The sequence below is a fragment of the Anolis carolinensis genome, chromosome 2 (assembly GCF_035594765.1).
Source record: "Anolis carolinensis isolate JA03-04 chromosome 2, rAnoCar3.1.pri, whole genome shotgun sequence".
NCBI lineage: Eukaryota > Metazoa > Chordata > Lepidosauria > Squamata > Dactyloidae > Anolis > Anolis carolinensis.
This window is the reverse complement of record NC_085842.1, coordinates 247992470-248010034: the sequence shown is the minus strand read 5'-3', so window position 1 is coordinate 248010034 and position 17565 is coordinate 247992470. Positions and strand designations below refer to the sequence as shown.

The 17565-nt window shown below is 39.7% G+C and overlaps 1 protein-coding gene across 1 annotated transcript in view; it reads right to left on the bottom strand.

Annotated features, from left to right (window-relative positions):
* Nucleotides 1–17209, bottom strand: part of psat1 (phosphoserine aminotransferase 1) — a 28464-nt gene extending 11255 nt beyond the window's left edge. The window contains exons 1-6 of the mRNA XM_003216473.4: nt 16767–17209; nt 12373–12433; nt 11291–11360; nt 8268–8473; nt 5881–6053; nt 4361–4530 (exon numbers count right to left, since the gene is read on the bottom strand). Of these exons, the coding sequence (XP_003216521.2) occupies nt 4361–4530; nt 5881–6053; nt 8268–8473; nt 11291–11360; nt 12373–12433; nt 16767–17090 (1004 nt within the window). The 5' untranslated portion in view covers nt 17091–17209. The remainder of the gene's footprint in view (nt 1–4360; nt 4531–5880; nt 6054–8267; nt 8474–11290; nt 11361–12372; nt 12434–16766) is intronic.
* Nucleotides 17210–17565: the final 356 nt, after the last annotated feature.

Here is a 17565-nt window from a genome sequence, read left to right as displayed (position 1 = left end):
CTGCCTTCACTCAGTATAGAAGACATGGCTTCTTTACTGTGTGAGCAATAAACTATTTCTCAGATAATGCTGGAGAGGAAGGGGCTTCCAATCTGTTGTGCATGCAATGTTACATTAATTATGGAAAGTTACATTAAATATGGAAAATCTTTTTGAAGCCTGGAGTTTGATAAAGCTATTCTACCCCCACATACCCCAGTAAGATAAGAACATGCACCTCCAGACAGAAGGAGCCAACCGGAGGGCTGGAGGGGAGCAACTGAATCCCCCTGCGAAGGACCAGTTGGTTCTGGCTGGCATTCCCGCCAGTTGGCAAAGAGGAGGGGCTAAAGAAACCTTGCTTCAGGTAGCCCCCTCCTCTCTGCATTCACTTCCCTGGAGCACAACCCACCCTCCCGCCCAGGCCTGTAGCGAGGCCGGGGGGGGGGGGGGTTAGGGGTTCAACCCCCCCCCCAAATTTTTCAGGTTAAAAAAAACCTGGTTTACTCATGAATTTTAACTGGTTAACCAAATCCCCATGCTAAGTCTATGAGATGTAAAACATTAAGAGTCCCTCCAGGCATTATCTCAAGCAGATATTGACAGGTCTGAGCCTGGGAGGCGGGTGGGTCAGGGGTTCAACCCCCCCACCCCCCAATTTTCAAAACACCTCCCGAATTTTTTTTCTGCCTACAGCCCTGCTCCCGCCCTCAGTTCAATATGAATTAAGCTGGTCACATTAGGGCCAGGTAGGAATTTTTTCCCTCCTTATAGAGGAGGGTTTTTTGCCTACTCCATATTGAAGCAGCTGGGAGTAAGGAATTTAAATGGGTGGGGGCTGTATAAATAGGTGTCACTGGCAGGAAGTGGGGGGGGGGACTTGGATCGGCGTACACCTTGACACCCTGCCATACTGGGGTGAAGGGGGGGATTTTGGGTTATCTCTGTAGGCTCTATGGCTTAGGGGGTTCCCCAAAATATCTCCCTTAGGGCTTACCTTGGGGGGTTCGCCTCTCTCATAGGCGGCTTTATGGTCCGGGGGAGAGGTGCCCATGGACAGCCTTCCAGTAATGACCGGCCGGGGCAGCAAACCATCAATGTGGAGTGCCCCCGAGGTCAGGTGTTTCGCCCAGTTGGCTTGGCAGGTGGTCCCAAAAGATACCTGGCCTCACCATTACCCATGTCACAGTGCTCTCCCCCACAACTAGTCAATTATCTCAATTACCAGTTTTATAATTAGGTCAATAAACGGCCCATTTATTTCTCCACATCTTGTGTCTGGTCTCTTTATTTCGCGGTGGGGATTCAATGACTGTCTTTCCATTTGTATATCTGTCGGATTAAACAGACTTTAAGAAACACAGCCCCACAAACTTTAAAAAAGTCAAACACCTATTTCATATATGTCTCACCTGTTAGGAAAAAGTTTGAAATGCTGCCAATATAATTTCTGTAGTTTGTTCAAATGGAAATGCTCACTCTGGGACTGTAAATTGTTGAGTCTGTATTTAGAAATCTTCACAGTGTCAGCTACATACATTTGTTCAGCTTTAATCTGAATAGAATTCCTGGTTGCCTTGTAACAATTTCATTGCTGTCAGCAAGTCAATGCAAAGAGAGCAACACTGTCATCAGGTTTACCTTGTTTGCAAACTAAATGATGACTCTCGATATCTTCAGTGGAAAAAATACACTCTTTTTTGTACTTTGCTCTAGACAGAGGACTATGAATAGGTCAATGGGGGCACTTAGGAAGCAAGAAGTGATTGCAAAACCACTAGTAAGGATGTTTTTTTCCTCTATTCAGACTATCCTTGGAGGACATGGAATACTAACCAAAGTAGTACACACAGGTTGAGTATTCCTTACCTGAAATACTTGAGACCAGAAGTGTTTTGGGGTTATATTTATTGGAATATTTGTATTTACATAAAGAGATATTTTAGAGATGGGAGCCTAGACCATATACACATTCATTAATGTATCATATACACCTTTAAACATTGCCTGAGGGTAATTTTATGTACAGTATTTTAAATAATTTTCTGCATGAAACAAAATGTGTGTACATTGAAATATCAGAAAGCTAACCACCCATATGGACAATTGTGGAACGTTTTGGATTTCTGGATAAAGAATACTTAATCTGTATTTGCTAGAGACAGCTGTTAGATTTGTCACAAGGCTGAGGAAGGCACTGTTGCTTTTAGTGCTGCTCCTTCAAGGTGAATTGAAGCTTCTCCACTGTTGAAGCATTAAATCCAGCTTTGTCAGAGCCCACATTCAACTCAGAGCAGCAATAGAAATATCAAGAGAAGGGCTGTAGCCAAGGAGGGCTTAGGGGTTCAAACCTCCCCCCCCCCAAAAAAAAACCTGGTTTCTCATGAATTTTTACTAGTTAACCAAATCCCCATGAGTGTCCACTGAAGTTTATCTGTCTTGAGTGTCCACTGAAGTTTATTGATGGAGCCTGATTTCTAAATTATTTTGCGTTATGGAACTACTCTTCATGTTTCGCCAAAAAAAGTTTTAACCCCCCACCCCACCCCAATTTTTCTTCTGGCTATGGCCCTGATCAAGAGTGCATTTTCTACAAGTTTTGCAGCAAGAGATATACTGTTTGCCCAGTATAAATCTGCTTTGGAAAGCAAAACCCAAGTCAGGCTAAAAACTGGAGCCAGTCCTACTCTGAGGACAAGTCAAGAAAAAGTTAAGTCTCCACCCCTCTCAAATCTACCACACACAACAGTACACTATTTTCTCCACCAGAATAAAATCATCTACTTCCAAAAACAGAAATATGAAAATCTGTTTAGAATCAGGTTTCATCAAATTCTATTAGCACAAGGAAGAGCAGAAATTATACCATACCGATATAAATTGGTTTCACTTAAAAGCAGGTCATCCTAGGTCAGCTAAGAAACTTGGAAGACTTATCTGTCTCTTGCATATTTAACTCAAGGCTATGGTTTATAACACATGAAAACTACTAACAGAGAACCAGTGTAAATCATGTCCTAGTAACAAAGGAAGCCTGAAAAATGATATAAACCTGGCAATTTCTGAGGGTAACTGCAGTACATTGTGGTTTGTGCTGCTGTACAAAATTATCTCATCAGCAAGGATGGAAAATACACTAAAAGAAATAATGTAAGTGGTCCTTGGCCCCAATTAGACTACTACAATGTATCTTCAATTTGCTGGAGAATTTGCAAAGACAGAGGCATAATGTCACAAAAGTGGTGCATGTGAATGTTCATGAATCTTGGGAAAAATTATATGTATTCCTGAAATGATAAATTAATTAGTAATTTTTGTAGGACTCTTTTGTTATTATTGCTACTTATGGAAACAATGACAACTTGATCAAGGGCATTGTATATATCCTCACAGTTGCAGCTAAATTGGAAATTACATAACACTGAATCCACATGATTGGATTCTCCTCATGGAAATGGTTGGACAGGGTCTGGAAAGTAATACTTGGGGAAAAGCTGACCTATAACAATAAGATCTTAATGGAGAAAACGACTACGATGGGAAGAACAGATGGCACCCATTTAATTGTCTTTTCAAACAAAGACTCTTCTCTATATATTCAGCTCTTGAAAGCCTTTTGACAACCATCTTCTGAGCAAATGGCAAATCTAGGTTGATTTATAAATGGATCAAAATAAGTACTGTACCTTAACTCTTTTCGTAAAATGAACAATTCCCTTCTCTGAGTACAATAACACAAGGTGAAAGCTTGGGCTATCCCAGGAGAATCTAAAAGAAGCCTACACTCTTTGTCACTTCCGGCCTTTTTGGGTGCCTGGATTGGCAAAGGGTATTTTTGAATGCCTAGGTGGGAAAATAATAGTGGCGACCAGGAGTGGTTGACCATTTAAGATGGTGCTGGTGCTTTCCCCTCTTCATGAAATGATCCCCAACTCATCCACTAGTCATTTCAGAATCCATACTTTTGGCTATAAAACCTGCCCTCAATTTATAAATGGGGTTGATTTATACACAAGTATATCTGTTAGTTATTAAATAAGATCTTAACTTGTACATAAGTTTAAGAAGGAAGACTGTATCATTTCATATTTACTAATCCTTATTTTCTGTGCATTTCTTTACTATATTTGTTAACATATTAACTGTATATTGAATGTGTTACAAAAAAGAAACAATTATTGTATCAGTTCTAATATACTTCAAGGGAAGGCCACAGTGGGTTTCTCCTGAGTGCTGTTAGAGCTTCATGCAGCTCCTCTAATACACAGCAAGCTTGCGTTTGCCCTCTTTGCCGCCACTTATCAAACCCAAAACGCTCTGCACAGTAAATGACATCCAAGTAATTAGCAGGGTGAACAATGCTATACTTTGGCAAAATTACCTGAAGCACGGAGGAGTGTTGTATAATGAGGCATTCTCCACTTGCACTTTGTAGTCCAACACTATAGGGCATTCCTTCAGCGCATGGCCAATTAAATCCTCACGCACAATTACCAGCGTTACGCCAGCACAGCCCATGTTCTTCTGAGCACCAGCAAAAATTACTCCAAACTTTATATTAGGAGCAGAGGTGATGGGGAGAGAAATAAAATAGACATTGCACTCATGAATGCATTTATAAACTGCAATTAGGGGTTATATCAGTCAGTCAATTAGGAAAACACCATAGCCGAGGACTGGGGAAACAATGGCTTCCAGATGCTTTGGACTACAACTTTCAGAGCTCCTTACCATTGGACATGCTGCATAGAACTTCTGGGAACTGAAGTTCAAAAATTCTGAAAAGCCAAAAGCAATCCTTCCCTCTGTAAGAGATATGAGGTACTCAAGGGAATGTAGCTTGTATGGACTGGGCCAAAAGCTTCAGGAGAAGCCAAGAGACTATTCATAGTTCGTATAAAGATTGCTGCTGTTTATTTCCCTTGATACCAATTTCCTTTGTGTCAGGAAAAAGGATGTACAGCCAGCCCTCTACATTTGTGGATGTAATTTTGCAGATTTGATTATTCATAGATTTGATTAATATGTTCTCTCTAGGAATCTCTACATCCTTCAGCATGACTATATGGTTAACTTCTGCCAGAAGTTGGCCATAGAGTCAGTCTGGAGAACCTAGGGATTTCCTAGAACGAACACTTCTATAGGCATTTATGTCTTCCAGAAGAATTATATTGGAAGTGTTGCACTATAGAGTTATACTGGAGGACCTAGGGATTCCTACAGAGGTATCAACTTAAGTTTTTAAAATGTGTTTTATTCACTTTTTTTCATGTTCATGGGAGTGCTGCACCCCTAAGCCCAAAGAATTTGTAGGGATCACTGTACAATGAAAAGGACCACACTTATACTGCTCATAAATATTATTGGCAAGCCAAAGAACATGCTAGCATTTGCAGTAAATGTGAAAAACAAGAGCCAGCTTAAGGTGCATAGTGTACATGTTCAAAACAGCCATAATCTTGTAGTGCTTTCCACTGAGTTCACTGGGATTTAACTTCATGATCCTAACCAAGTAAACATTATTCGCACTCATCACAGAACCCTGAAACTGTAGGGAGTACAAGTAGCAGCTTATTGCTTTAAAGAAGCTAAAAGTGTTTATATTATTATTTTTAAAAGACAACATAGGTTCAGGTCTAAAGTCTCAAAATGTAAGTGGAAATGAGACTTAAGAGGCACAAAAAATGCAGGAACATGAGAAGTGATGGCTAACAGGGCCACTGATATAATTATTAGAAAGTTACAGATCCCAGGATACTTTAGAGAGAGAATTGAAACCACATTGACAAAACTGTGTAACACAGATATGCCCTGATGTTCCTAAAGGTATTAAATGAATTGGCCTCAGTGACCCAACATATTAGGTCGCACTTTGCAAACTCTGCTCTTTGAAATCTTTACCTTAGAGACATCCACCGGTCTAGAGAGGAAGTTTGAAGACATATCACAAACCAGAACTGTCTTCCCAACATCGGGTACAAAGTCAAACTCCACACCATGGACCGTCTCATTTGCGCAATAATAGACATAAGAGGCATCTGGGTTAAGGTTCCAAGTGCTCGGGTCAGGGATTTCTAAGGCAGATAAGATAGCAGACAGAGATATAAGGATCAGCAGACTCTGCAAAAGAAAGTGTATGCAGTATGCCTTAAAAAGTGAACTTTGACAGCAACTTCAGTTCTGCACATTTCTGTTGCTTTGCCAGCAAAGTAGATTAAAGCTTGGACTTATTACAGAGGGGGAAACTGCTATTGTTAAACAAGGAAAACTGAGAGGATGAAAAGTAACACTGTATAGTGTCTTAAAAGGAGGTGATAATGCTTGCTGGCTTTTGGATGCCAAAAGAGGCTATACAGTAATTAAAAATGCCATTAACATGCAAATCAAAAGCGAATCTGCAACTTAATATGCATTTTAGGCTTCTTATCTATTCTCTCTCTCTTTACACAGAGAAAGATAGAATTGCAACCATTCACTATGACACAGATGTTATCTAACATAACCCTTTTGGAGTCAGATGCAGGGACCCATCAGAATGGTTTCTCTCAGGGGGGAAAAGCTAGAGCTGCTTTGGATCTCAATCAAGAGAGAAAAGCAGAATATAACAATACTAACAACAACAACAACATCAACATGGAGGACAACGTGCAGCAGGATAAGTATTACGTAAGGATAAGTTCATGGGTGAGAATGTGGAGGATTGGGAAAAAATACTTGTATTTTGATTGTGGAATATTAAGATTGTATTTTTCTATGTGTGTATTTTTTTCCGCAAGAAAAAAGAAAAAAGAGGACAACATGCAGCAGGAGAAGAAAGTCCAGCTTGATGCTGGATTTAGATCTTGAGATTGCCTGTTCATAGATCTAAGCACCAACGGCACACTTGCAATAACTGTCATAATGTGGGAGTTGCACTTTATACACACAGACCCTATTGAAATAGACTTTGCATACTTCAGGAATCTGCCCATTTCACGGCACAAAAACGAACTACTTTGCATTGGTAGAATGATACATGCTATGTCAGTACTTCTCAGTAATGTATGAAAGCATCCCTAAAATACAATAATTAGGACAGGACATTCTGACCCAGATACTATGTTTCACTACAGATGCTGATGAATGAGGATCAGTTGTTCAGGGTATAGCTCTTTATAGAAATATCCATCTTGGATTTAAGATTTATTTCCCACACAGCATGCCATGATGACCATTTTTCAGAACTTCAAAGAAACTTAATGTTTCTTGGGCATTTTTTGCATAATTCATAAAGAAACATTCTGTGTGCCTGAAAGGCTTCCACAGGTGAGAGGAATCAGTAATAAGGCAATTCTCAAAGTACTTTCACTTATTTGCTTTCACCTATGTTTTGAATAACAATATTTTCCTGGTCAGAGACAAACTGGTAAGTCTTTGAATTATCACTTCTATAGCCTAGACTCTCTTTTCGAAAAATCCTGAAGATGATGATAAAATCTGGCAGCTTTAAGAAAAACCATGAGTTTTTGCAAGCCAAAAAAAATTAAAAGATTCAGCACTTTGTTTTCATGGCAATAATCAAGCAACTGGCATATACTTGCCTCCATGCTCTCATTTACAGGTTTGATTACAGTTTGGAAATAAAAGCAGGAACTTGTGATAAAAAGCATCAGAAGGGCCATAAAGCTGTAAAAAAAACTGGAATGTCCCTCCAAAATAGCAGAACGAATCCCTGCCAAATCTAGCTTTGGTATTGTTTGCTCTGTCTCATGCTTTTCTCTGCAACTATGATGCCTACATTTTCTAGTGAAGAGATAAAGGATGTTCTAAAATATATCAAATGCAGGAATCTGTGTATTTTTTCTAGGAACAGATCAAAATACTTTTCTTTATGCAGTAAGCTGTCGTAATTGTTTATATTTCTAATTATTTCTGACCTAGCACTCTTGTCAAACTGCATCACAGTTTTGATCTTAATCACCATGTACTATTTTTCCCACCATTTCAGTAGCTGTTTTTTTTCCTCTCCAATACACAACTGCACTCTAACCCATCCCAATTTTTCTTAGGCTGTATCTACACTGCCAAATAATGGAGTCTGAACTGCATTATATGGTCACTGCAGACCCATATAATGCAGTTTAAACTGCATTACTTGGCAGTGTAGATTCAGCCTTAGACAATGTGTTTCTTACGCACTGTTTGTATGGGGCCATATATTTCACACAGTTTTATCAAATCATTCAAACCAGATTTTAAAAAAGAATTATGCTTGTAGTGATTACATGTTAAAATTAAAGTTAACTCACTTGTATAACTAGAGAGTTTAGGATGAACAAGGTTGACTTTGGCATATTTCTCTGCTTCTTTAGCTGCCTTTGCTGACCATGCGCCAGTCACCACATAATCGGCACACCTTGCTTCTTTTAATCCAATAAGATTTAGTGGAATGCCACTAAATTGTCCAGATCCACCTCCTTGAAGAAATATCACTTTGTAATTTTCTGGTATCTTGCTGTGCAAAAGAAGAAAGAACCAAAAAATAAGTATGAATTATGATTTATAACAATATACCGTAGTAGTTCCCCTTTGTTGTTGTTATTCATATCATGTAGAGAAAGCACCTTTTTTAGGAGATATTAAATAGAGTTTCAACTGCTATGCTAATTCAAAGTGGAAATATTGTAGTTTCCTCCCATAACATCAACATAATAAAAGATTCACAAAACATAAGTATCTTTTCCCAAGCTAACAACAAACATTAGAGTTAAAGCAGTGTGCATACAATTCCACACTCGTTCTTAAGCTTGAATGAGTACTGACAATGGTAACATCTATTTATAACCAGCTAGAGATGAACTTTGAGATACTCCACAAAAATTTAATGATGTGTGGAATTTATCCATTCAAGAATCCCAGGGTCCACTGCAGAACTCAAACAGAATCTCAAAGTTCATTCTAGGTATAGTAGCTATGCCCACTTTGGCACAGTCAAGGTGACACTCTTGGGATGCTAAAAGCTTTGGGGTGTATATCTCCTGCTCCCTGGTATACTAAAAAAAACAAAAAACATTATGGAACCTTAGGGATGACTCTGGCCTTTGCATACTCTGCAAACATCAAATCCAGACAGCACTTAGCAAAAATATAACTTGTTAAGTGGATGAATGTCATTTTGGCAACCCTCTCCAGCCTCCAAAATATTCATGGGGATTTTGAAGTCATACTAGGAAACCAACTTATAGATTCTGAGTGTTTGGAACAACTATCATATAAGAATGTCAGAGACTGCCTTGTACTGAGTGAGTCTTGGTTCCTTTAGCCCAGTGATGTCGATTCTGACTGGCAGCCAGGATTTCAGGCAGAAATTTTTCCAACCTCCACCTGTATAGTATTCTCTGCTGGTCTCCAGGCCCTATGGGCTAACTTTACAAATCAGATGATATTGTGTATATTTATGATAGAATAGTGGTGCTAGGTAATATTTCCATTATTAACATTTGATCACAAAAGCAGCCAAAAGTGAAGCAAAAAGTTTCCCAGCCAGCACCCAGGGTCTCGTGCCTAAAAAGGAGACCTATTTGGAAGTATTCATGTATTCAGGTTATATACCAAAAAGCCGATAGTCAGGCATAGTCTTGATTCATTCTTTCAGAGCAGGCTAAGATCTGCATTTTAAATCGTATTACAGTCTCTCAATGAGTTCTGCAAAGTTGACTTTTACTCACATATATTCTGGCTAACTAACTCCACGGTTATATATTGATAGAGGTCAAAAGAATACTGAATGGGTAGAAAAATGACAAGGGGGGAAATGACCAGAAGCTTCCTAAAATTAATAGGTATGGCTCTGTGGTCCCCATGTTGCATTAGGACCAAAGGAAGTTTCCCTTCTTTCCCGCCCCATAGTATTTTAAGTGTTCATGAAATATCATTATCTTTCTTTTCCCACTAGTTCATCTATTTAAGTTACCTTTCCCCCAATGCTGCTTTTTTCCTGAAAAATATTGGATTGGGTCCAATATGAGTCACATCTGTATTACATTTGATCAACATAATGTACTTGTGATTACTAACTTCTGTCCCACTGATTTTAACAGAAAGAGTAACTTCTGTCCCACTGGTTTTTAATGAAAAGTGGTTTCAAATGTAGTACAGCATGGATCAAACCGGTGGTGCTGGTATGTTATTACAACATTAGCACAAAACATGTAGTCTGTCCACAACAGTATTGTAAAGGTTAAAATTTACAAACGATATTGTAAAGGCTAAAATTACAATGAAACCTGAACTGTATTTGTTGAGGATGTTAGATGACCAATGAGAAACATGGAAGATACTATTATACATGATTACAGCAGCAAGAATAATCTATGCCAGTGATTTTCAACCTGTGGGTCCCCAGATGTTTTGGCCTTCAACCCTCAGAAATTCTAACAGCTGGTAAACTGGCTTGGATTTCTGGGAGTTATAGGCCAAAAAACCTGGGGGCCCACAGGTTGAGAATCACTGATCTTTGCGCATAGATGGAAAGAACCAAATATACTGACGGAAGAATATTGGCCGATGAAAATATGTGAATTACTGGAGATGGACAAACTGTCAATGTTGATTAAGGAAAAATCTTTGATGAAATTCAAGAAAGACTGGGACATATTCATTACTTTTATACAGCAGAGATTGAGACAATCTTCAACCGTTAGTTTTCTGATATAGAAGAATATTATTAAAAATAAAAAAGTAGAAATAAGTGAAACTTTAAGGGATCAATAAATAAGAATTTAAAATCAACAGGCAATAGGCAGGAGGCTTATAGATTAGTAAGTGTTTGTTTAGAATGTGTATCGGTTGTATGTTGTAGGTAAAGGTGTATTAATCACTTTTGTACATAATGGAAAATGTTTTATTGTAGTTTTAATTTCATTTTGTGTTGTAGTATTTTATGTTTTTTCTTTGTTTGTATGTTTGAATAAAATCATTTTTAAAAAACAGTACAGCCTACTTCTAAATGTCCATTCTAGTTGAATTAGGTACAATGAATGAACGCACGTTGTATATAAGTCTCATTAGTTCTATGGATCCACTTTAGTTGTGACTAATAAGTGGATTGAGCCCTGTAATAAGAATGATATCTGAATCGGTTTATAAATGAAGCCATTCTGAAAGCAGAAAATGTTTAGCATCATTTCCATATCAATGAAGGAAACACTTTCAACTTCTATAAAGGAATTTCTCATGCTGGTGTGTGCGAGAGAGCTGTTCTAGAGCTATGATGTTATCAAAAAGAAGTTTTTTATGGTGTCAATAGAAATTTTAAAAAACAGTAACTCACAGAAGCTCCCGCAAGCCATTTTCAGCTGCTTTGATGATTTTTAAGAAGTCAGACGTTCTGTGACTCATTTCTAGGACAAAGGAAATAAATGAAGCACACTACAATAAAAACCATATGACATACAAACAAAAGTAATTAATTTGGAGTATCAAAGACAATATGGAGCCTGAACTAACTCTCTGTTTATGGGCCTTACAGCAGACCCCAATTTTTTAATCCTGCTCCCCATGTCATCACATGTATCTGTGACTTCATTGAATACACATTGCCTCATATCTTTAAGGGAAGTCAGAAGGTCTGTGATATAGGAATCACATTCACACAGAAATACCATTACTGCACTGAAGTGAATAGAGCAGCCCCTTCAAGACTCGGGGCTCCATGTGTACCCATCTCAAGGCTAAGGCATCTTATATCCATTAGGAAATTCCTAGATCAAGATAAAGGTTTCAGTCTGTTACAACTGCTATAAGACTAAGATAGAACAGCTTATCCCAATGTGAAGTTCTTCATGACCTTTGGATACCAGTTTTCAGAATTTTGGTCTATGGCCCATATAGGCTGGGACTGATGGAAACCAAAGGCAAAAAACATCTGGAGATGCTGTTTTGCAATATGGGTGGAAGATTAAACAGGACTAATACCAAAACTGAAGGATGAATCTGATTGGCTGACCATGGATCTATTCAGGCAAACATTCTTCAAAAGCTAATTATTTAGAAATGGGATGATATCACGACCAGCAAAACACACAGTGTATGGTGTCCTGTGCAAAATGTGTGGAACAAACATATGACACAAATGTTTTAATCCCTATTTGGTTTTAAGTTGAAATCATTGCTAATTCTAGTATTACTGTTTAGTTTACTGAAGTTTTATTTTTATGTCAACCTCAAATCGGTATATTGGCCAATGCATATTTCTGAGGAAATAATTCAAAATACACAGATTTTTATTTTTTTTAAAAAAAACTAGTTTGAAACTGTGAACATCAGGGGTAAATTGTATAGCATTTATTTCTTCCTTTCCTTTTAAAACAATTTTTTAAAATCTCCTTAAAAGAGATTAATAGGATACCTTACCGAGAACACTAATGCCAAGGCCTTTATAATCCACCAGATCTTTCTGGGCTTCTAATAATACCTGCAAAACATATAAATTCAACACATGTCAATAGCAAATTATACACTTTCCACACAGGATATTTTATATTATAGTGACAATCATGTAGCCCTCCAGATATTTCTGGACTACAATGACCAGCAGCCCTAGCCAGCACAGGAAATAGTGAGGAATACGATGAGTTACAATTCAACAAAATCTAATGGTTACATGATTTCCACTCCTATTTTATGTTATAAATATGCATAGGATACTAGATAAAGATATGAATGTTTTGCAAGATTTATCGGAACATAAACATAACTATACCAGTTCAAGGGATGCAATTTCGTAACTTTACTGTGACTCAGGCAGTGGTCTTATAGATCATCTGGTCTTTTGTAGGGGGATACCAGAGATATCAGAGACCAAAACTGGATAGTTCTGTAGGCAACTTTCTTTTCTATCATTAGAGCTATTGTACTTCTGCATTCAATTTTTCATACGGGTTTAGTTGTGCTTTTAGATAACTTTGGATACAAGAAAGACATAAATGTCATTAGAACTTTGAAAAGACCCCAAGGGTTCATGACGCTTTCCACACAGCAGAATAAAATCCCACATTATCTGCTTTGAACTGGGTTATATGGCAGCATGGACTCAGATAACCCAGTTCAAAGCAGATATTGTGGATTATCTGCCTTCATATGCTGGGTTATATGGCTGTGTGGAAGGGCCCTTAGTAACACACTTTTGTTCCTGGGTTATAAATGGCATTTCCTAATTGGTTCTATCATAAAATCATGGAAAAGGTTTTTTAAATTATAAAAACTTTGTTTTAGTGGGACGTCCTGCAGTACGTTTTGCTATAGTTTTTAGTGAATATCTCAGAGTCTCAACCAATTCAACATAGTTTTTGGCAGCCACAAAAAGAAGTTTCTGAAGTATAACAGCTACTTTCAAAGTATGTACTGCACAATTAAACAGGAAATATTATTCTCAAACCAGGAACATGAACTTATTCAAGATTTTGTTACATAGTGTGATATAATTGAACCATATTTTGGGAATTCCAACATGGAGCCCTAGTTCTAGAGTTCTGTTGTTGTTGTTTGTCTTCAAGTCACTTCCAACTTGATGGCAACTTGATAGGTTCTACCATGGCATTTTCTGGGGCCGAGAGTGCATGACTTGCTAAAGGTCACCCAGTGGGTTTCCATGGTCAAGCAGAAAATCTAACCCTGGTCTCTGAAATTGTAGGCACTCAAACCACCACACTACACTGGATTTTCAGCAGCCAGATAATGGAATATACTATTAGGAAAACAATGGCTCCCATTTTCTTTCGTTTTCTGAGTATAAGTTCATTTTTTGATTCTAGGTTCTATCATTCCTTAAGGTATTTGAAACATTTTTTTCTTGAATTTCACCATTTGGATAGTCATTTTAGACAATTAACTAGAGATAATTTACCGTCAAGTTTTCATGCTAATATTGGGCATATTGAGTGAAAATCTTTAAAATATAGGCATTTCTACACATTTCTGCATACATGCATTTATGTGCAAGCCTTGTGAAATGTCAAAGCTTCTTCACTGATAAGAAAAACTAACTAACAGTATAAGAACTGTGCATAAAAACCTTCTTTATATAAGGCCCCTTCTACACTGCCATATAATCCATATAATCGGAGCCCTGGTGGCGAAGTGTGTTAAAGCACTGAGCTGCTGAACTTGCAGACCGAAAGGTCCCAGGTTCAAATCCCAGGAGCGGAGTGAGCGCCCACTGTTAGCTCCAGCTTCTGCCAACCTAGCAGTTCGAAAACAGTGAGTTAAACCAGCAGTTTGAATCCAAGGAGTGGAGTATGCTCCCGTTGTTAGCCCCAGCTTTTGCCAACCTAACAGTTCGAAAACACGCAAATATGAGTAGATCAATAGGTACCATTCTGGTGGGAAGGTAACCGTGATCCATGCAGTCATGCCGGCCACATGACCTTGGAGGTGTCTATGGACAACGGCGGCTCTTCGGCTTAGAAATGGAGATGAGCACCAACCCCCAGAGTCAGACATGACTAGACTTAACGTCAGGGGAAATCTTTACCTTTACTTATAATCCAGTTCAAAGCAGATAATCTAGATTATCAGGCAATGTAGAAGGGGCCTAGATTGCACTAGGTCTAAACAGTATGCAACAATAATTAAACTGCTGAAAACTGCTTAGGCATACAGTTCTTACAGAAAGCTGGAAAACTGGATATATCCAACAAAAGCCACACCTCTTCCAGATGTGATTGGATTGAGGCAGCTGCTGATGCAATCTTATGAAGAGATGTCCACAGCTTGCATAGTATAGATATGATTCTACAGTCTGAGTAAAACTATCTGACATTAAAGTAATGTGCCCTTTAAGATCATCTTCTGCCCTACATATTCACAAAGGTTTCTTTCATTAACAGAAGACAATGGATTCTTTAAATCCTCATCTACAGAATGCACACACAAAACGGATAAGACTGCTGCCTTCTCCCAACTTCAAGCAATCCCTATATTCTGGCTTTCTGAACTGGAAAAACAGGAAAACCAAAACCCTTTTCTTGGCATTTTAATTGCTGCTTTTCTTAAAAGCAAATACATATGTTTTTAAAGTTCTGAAGCAGTCCCATCCAACAATGAGCTCAAACTACTCTCAAAAGAAGACTGGGTTGTAAAAGTTCTAGAACTGGCAGAAATGGGCACGTTTTCTTGTTTGAGAAAGGAGAAATCAGTTGCCAATTTTTCAAAAGAATAGGAACCCTTTCCTCATTTATAAATAATTTTTATGGATTTTTAAGATTAAGATATTGAGATAGCAAAATAGAATAAAGTAGGATCTTAAAATAAGTAGTGAGTGGGGTGACAATAATATTTCCATTGTATGTCTTGAAAGTGGAAGTCCATTTTAACTGTTTAATTATTTGTTGAATGATTATGTTTTTAGGTGGGGAAGGGCTGGGGAAGTTGGGCCTAACTTCCACACAGCTGAATAAAATCCCACATTATATGCTTTGAACTGGGTTATATGGCAGTGTGGACTCAGATAACCCAGTTCAAAGCAGATATTGTGGGATTTTCTGCCTTGATATTCTGGGTTATATGGCAGTGTGGGAGGGATCCTAGTTTTAATGGGTGCATTGGTGATCTAAAGGCCCTTCCACTCTGCTTTGAACTGGGTTATCCAAGTCCACGCTGCCATACAATCCAGTTCAAAACAGATATTTATTTAAAACTATGGGATTTTATTCGTCTGTGTGTGGAAAGGGCCTCCATAATGTGGATGATCTGACAGGATATTCAGGATTATATGGCAGTGTAGAAGGGCCCTGAGACACAGTAAAAGCTAGGACAACTGAAAAGAGGGGTGTTTCTCAATAGATCCCCTTTCCGGCTTCTCCTGACCAAAGTATCATCATCATCATGTTTTATCTATTAGTGTTGAGATTCAAAACAGCTCACATTTAAATAAACAATTTAAAATCCACAACAAACAAAAATATGCCCCTTTGAATCCCTGAAAGACAAAGCAGAAACTATGGGAGACAAAAAGAGGAAAGAGAGAGAAGAGACCCTGCAATGTCTTGACAGATGTTTGGGGATGTCCTTGGAAGTGGAGAGCATGCCACCCATTTGCTCTCCCGAAGAGCTTGAAATGCTGCTTTTCACACCACAAAGAAAGGGAGGAGGAAGCTAGTAATATCAGGATTGTTGTCGACATTGGACTTATGGGGTAAAGGTTTTCCCCTGACATTAAGTCCAGTCGTATCCGACTCTGGGGGTTGGTGCTTATCTCCATTTCTAAGCTGAAGAGCCGGCGTTGACCATAGACACCTCCTAGGTCATGTGGCCGGCATGATTGAATGGAGCGCCCTTACCTTCCCGCTGGAGTGGTACCTATTGATCTACTCACATTTGCATGTATTCGAACTGCTAGGTTAGCAGAAGCTGGGGCTAACAGCGGGCGCTCACTCCGTTCCCCGCATTCGAACCTGCGACCTTTCGGTCCGCAAGTTCAGCAGCTCAGCGGTTTAACCCGCTATGCCATCGGGGGCTCAGATGTAGTCTTTGTCTAAAGGTGCGTCTACACTGTGGAATGAATGCAGTTTGACACCACTTTCATGGCCATGGATCGGTGCTATGGAATCCTGCGATTTCGTAGCTCGATGAGACGCCAGCATGTTTGGTAAGACAATGCTAAAGACTTTTTTGAAACTACAGATTCTACAGATTCCATAGCACTGCGCCGTAGCAACTAAAGCAGTGTCAAACTGCATTTACTCTACAGTGTGGATGCACATTGCACCCAAGCCAATCTCAACTTTCCTACCGCGGAAAGTACTTACCGCCCGCGGCAACTTAGCGGGTCCGGCGCCGAAGTTGACCACATACTTCTTGCCGTCCATTGTTCCCGCAGCCAAACCAAATCCCCGCTTCGGATTCCCTTCGGCAAGAGAAGCTCCAATCCCGCGCGTAGCAGCAACAGCAGCAGCGCCTCTCCACAACAATTGCAAAGGCTCCCTAATCAGGAGGCGCGCTCGGCGGCCCTGCGTCCCCATTGGCTGGCCCAAGAGGGGTGTGGCAAAGGCGGCGCTCCGGTTGGCCGGCGCCGTCCAGCCGCCTCTTGCCATTGGCCCCAGGGCCACGAGGAGGCCGCGTGATCGCCCCATCCTTAAGGTAGAACGAGAGATTGGCACCCACGGGAGGCGAAGCGAGACGCTGGATCCACGGCGCTTTCACGGCCAGGTCGCGGGCACGAAGGCAGCTCTTGTGGGCGCTTCCGAGGGCAACGAACCTGGTTCTGGGCGGCGGAGCTGTGGCTCCCTGCAATAAAATGGTTCGCGGGAAGGGTGGACTTTGGGACAGAAAGCGAGAGGAAGGCAGGGCGCCCCCTGCGGATCAGAGCCGGGCAAAGAGGGAAGCAAGGGCAAAAAAATAATACACTCTCCCTGCCATGGCTCAAGGCTGTGGGATCCTGAGAATGGTAGGTTCGTAAGGCACCAGCACTCCTTGGTAGAGAAAATTAAAGACCTTCTGAAACTACAGCTCCCACGAGTCCATAGCCTTGAGCCCTGACAGCTACAGTAGTGTCAAACTGCATTAATTCTAGTCTAGATGCACCCCAAACGGTTCCCACCCCCACCA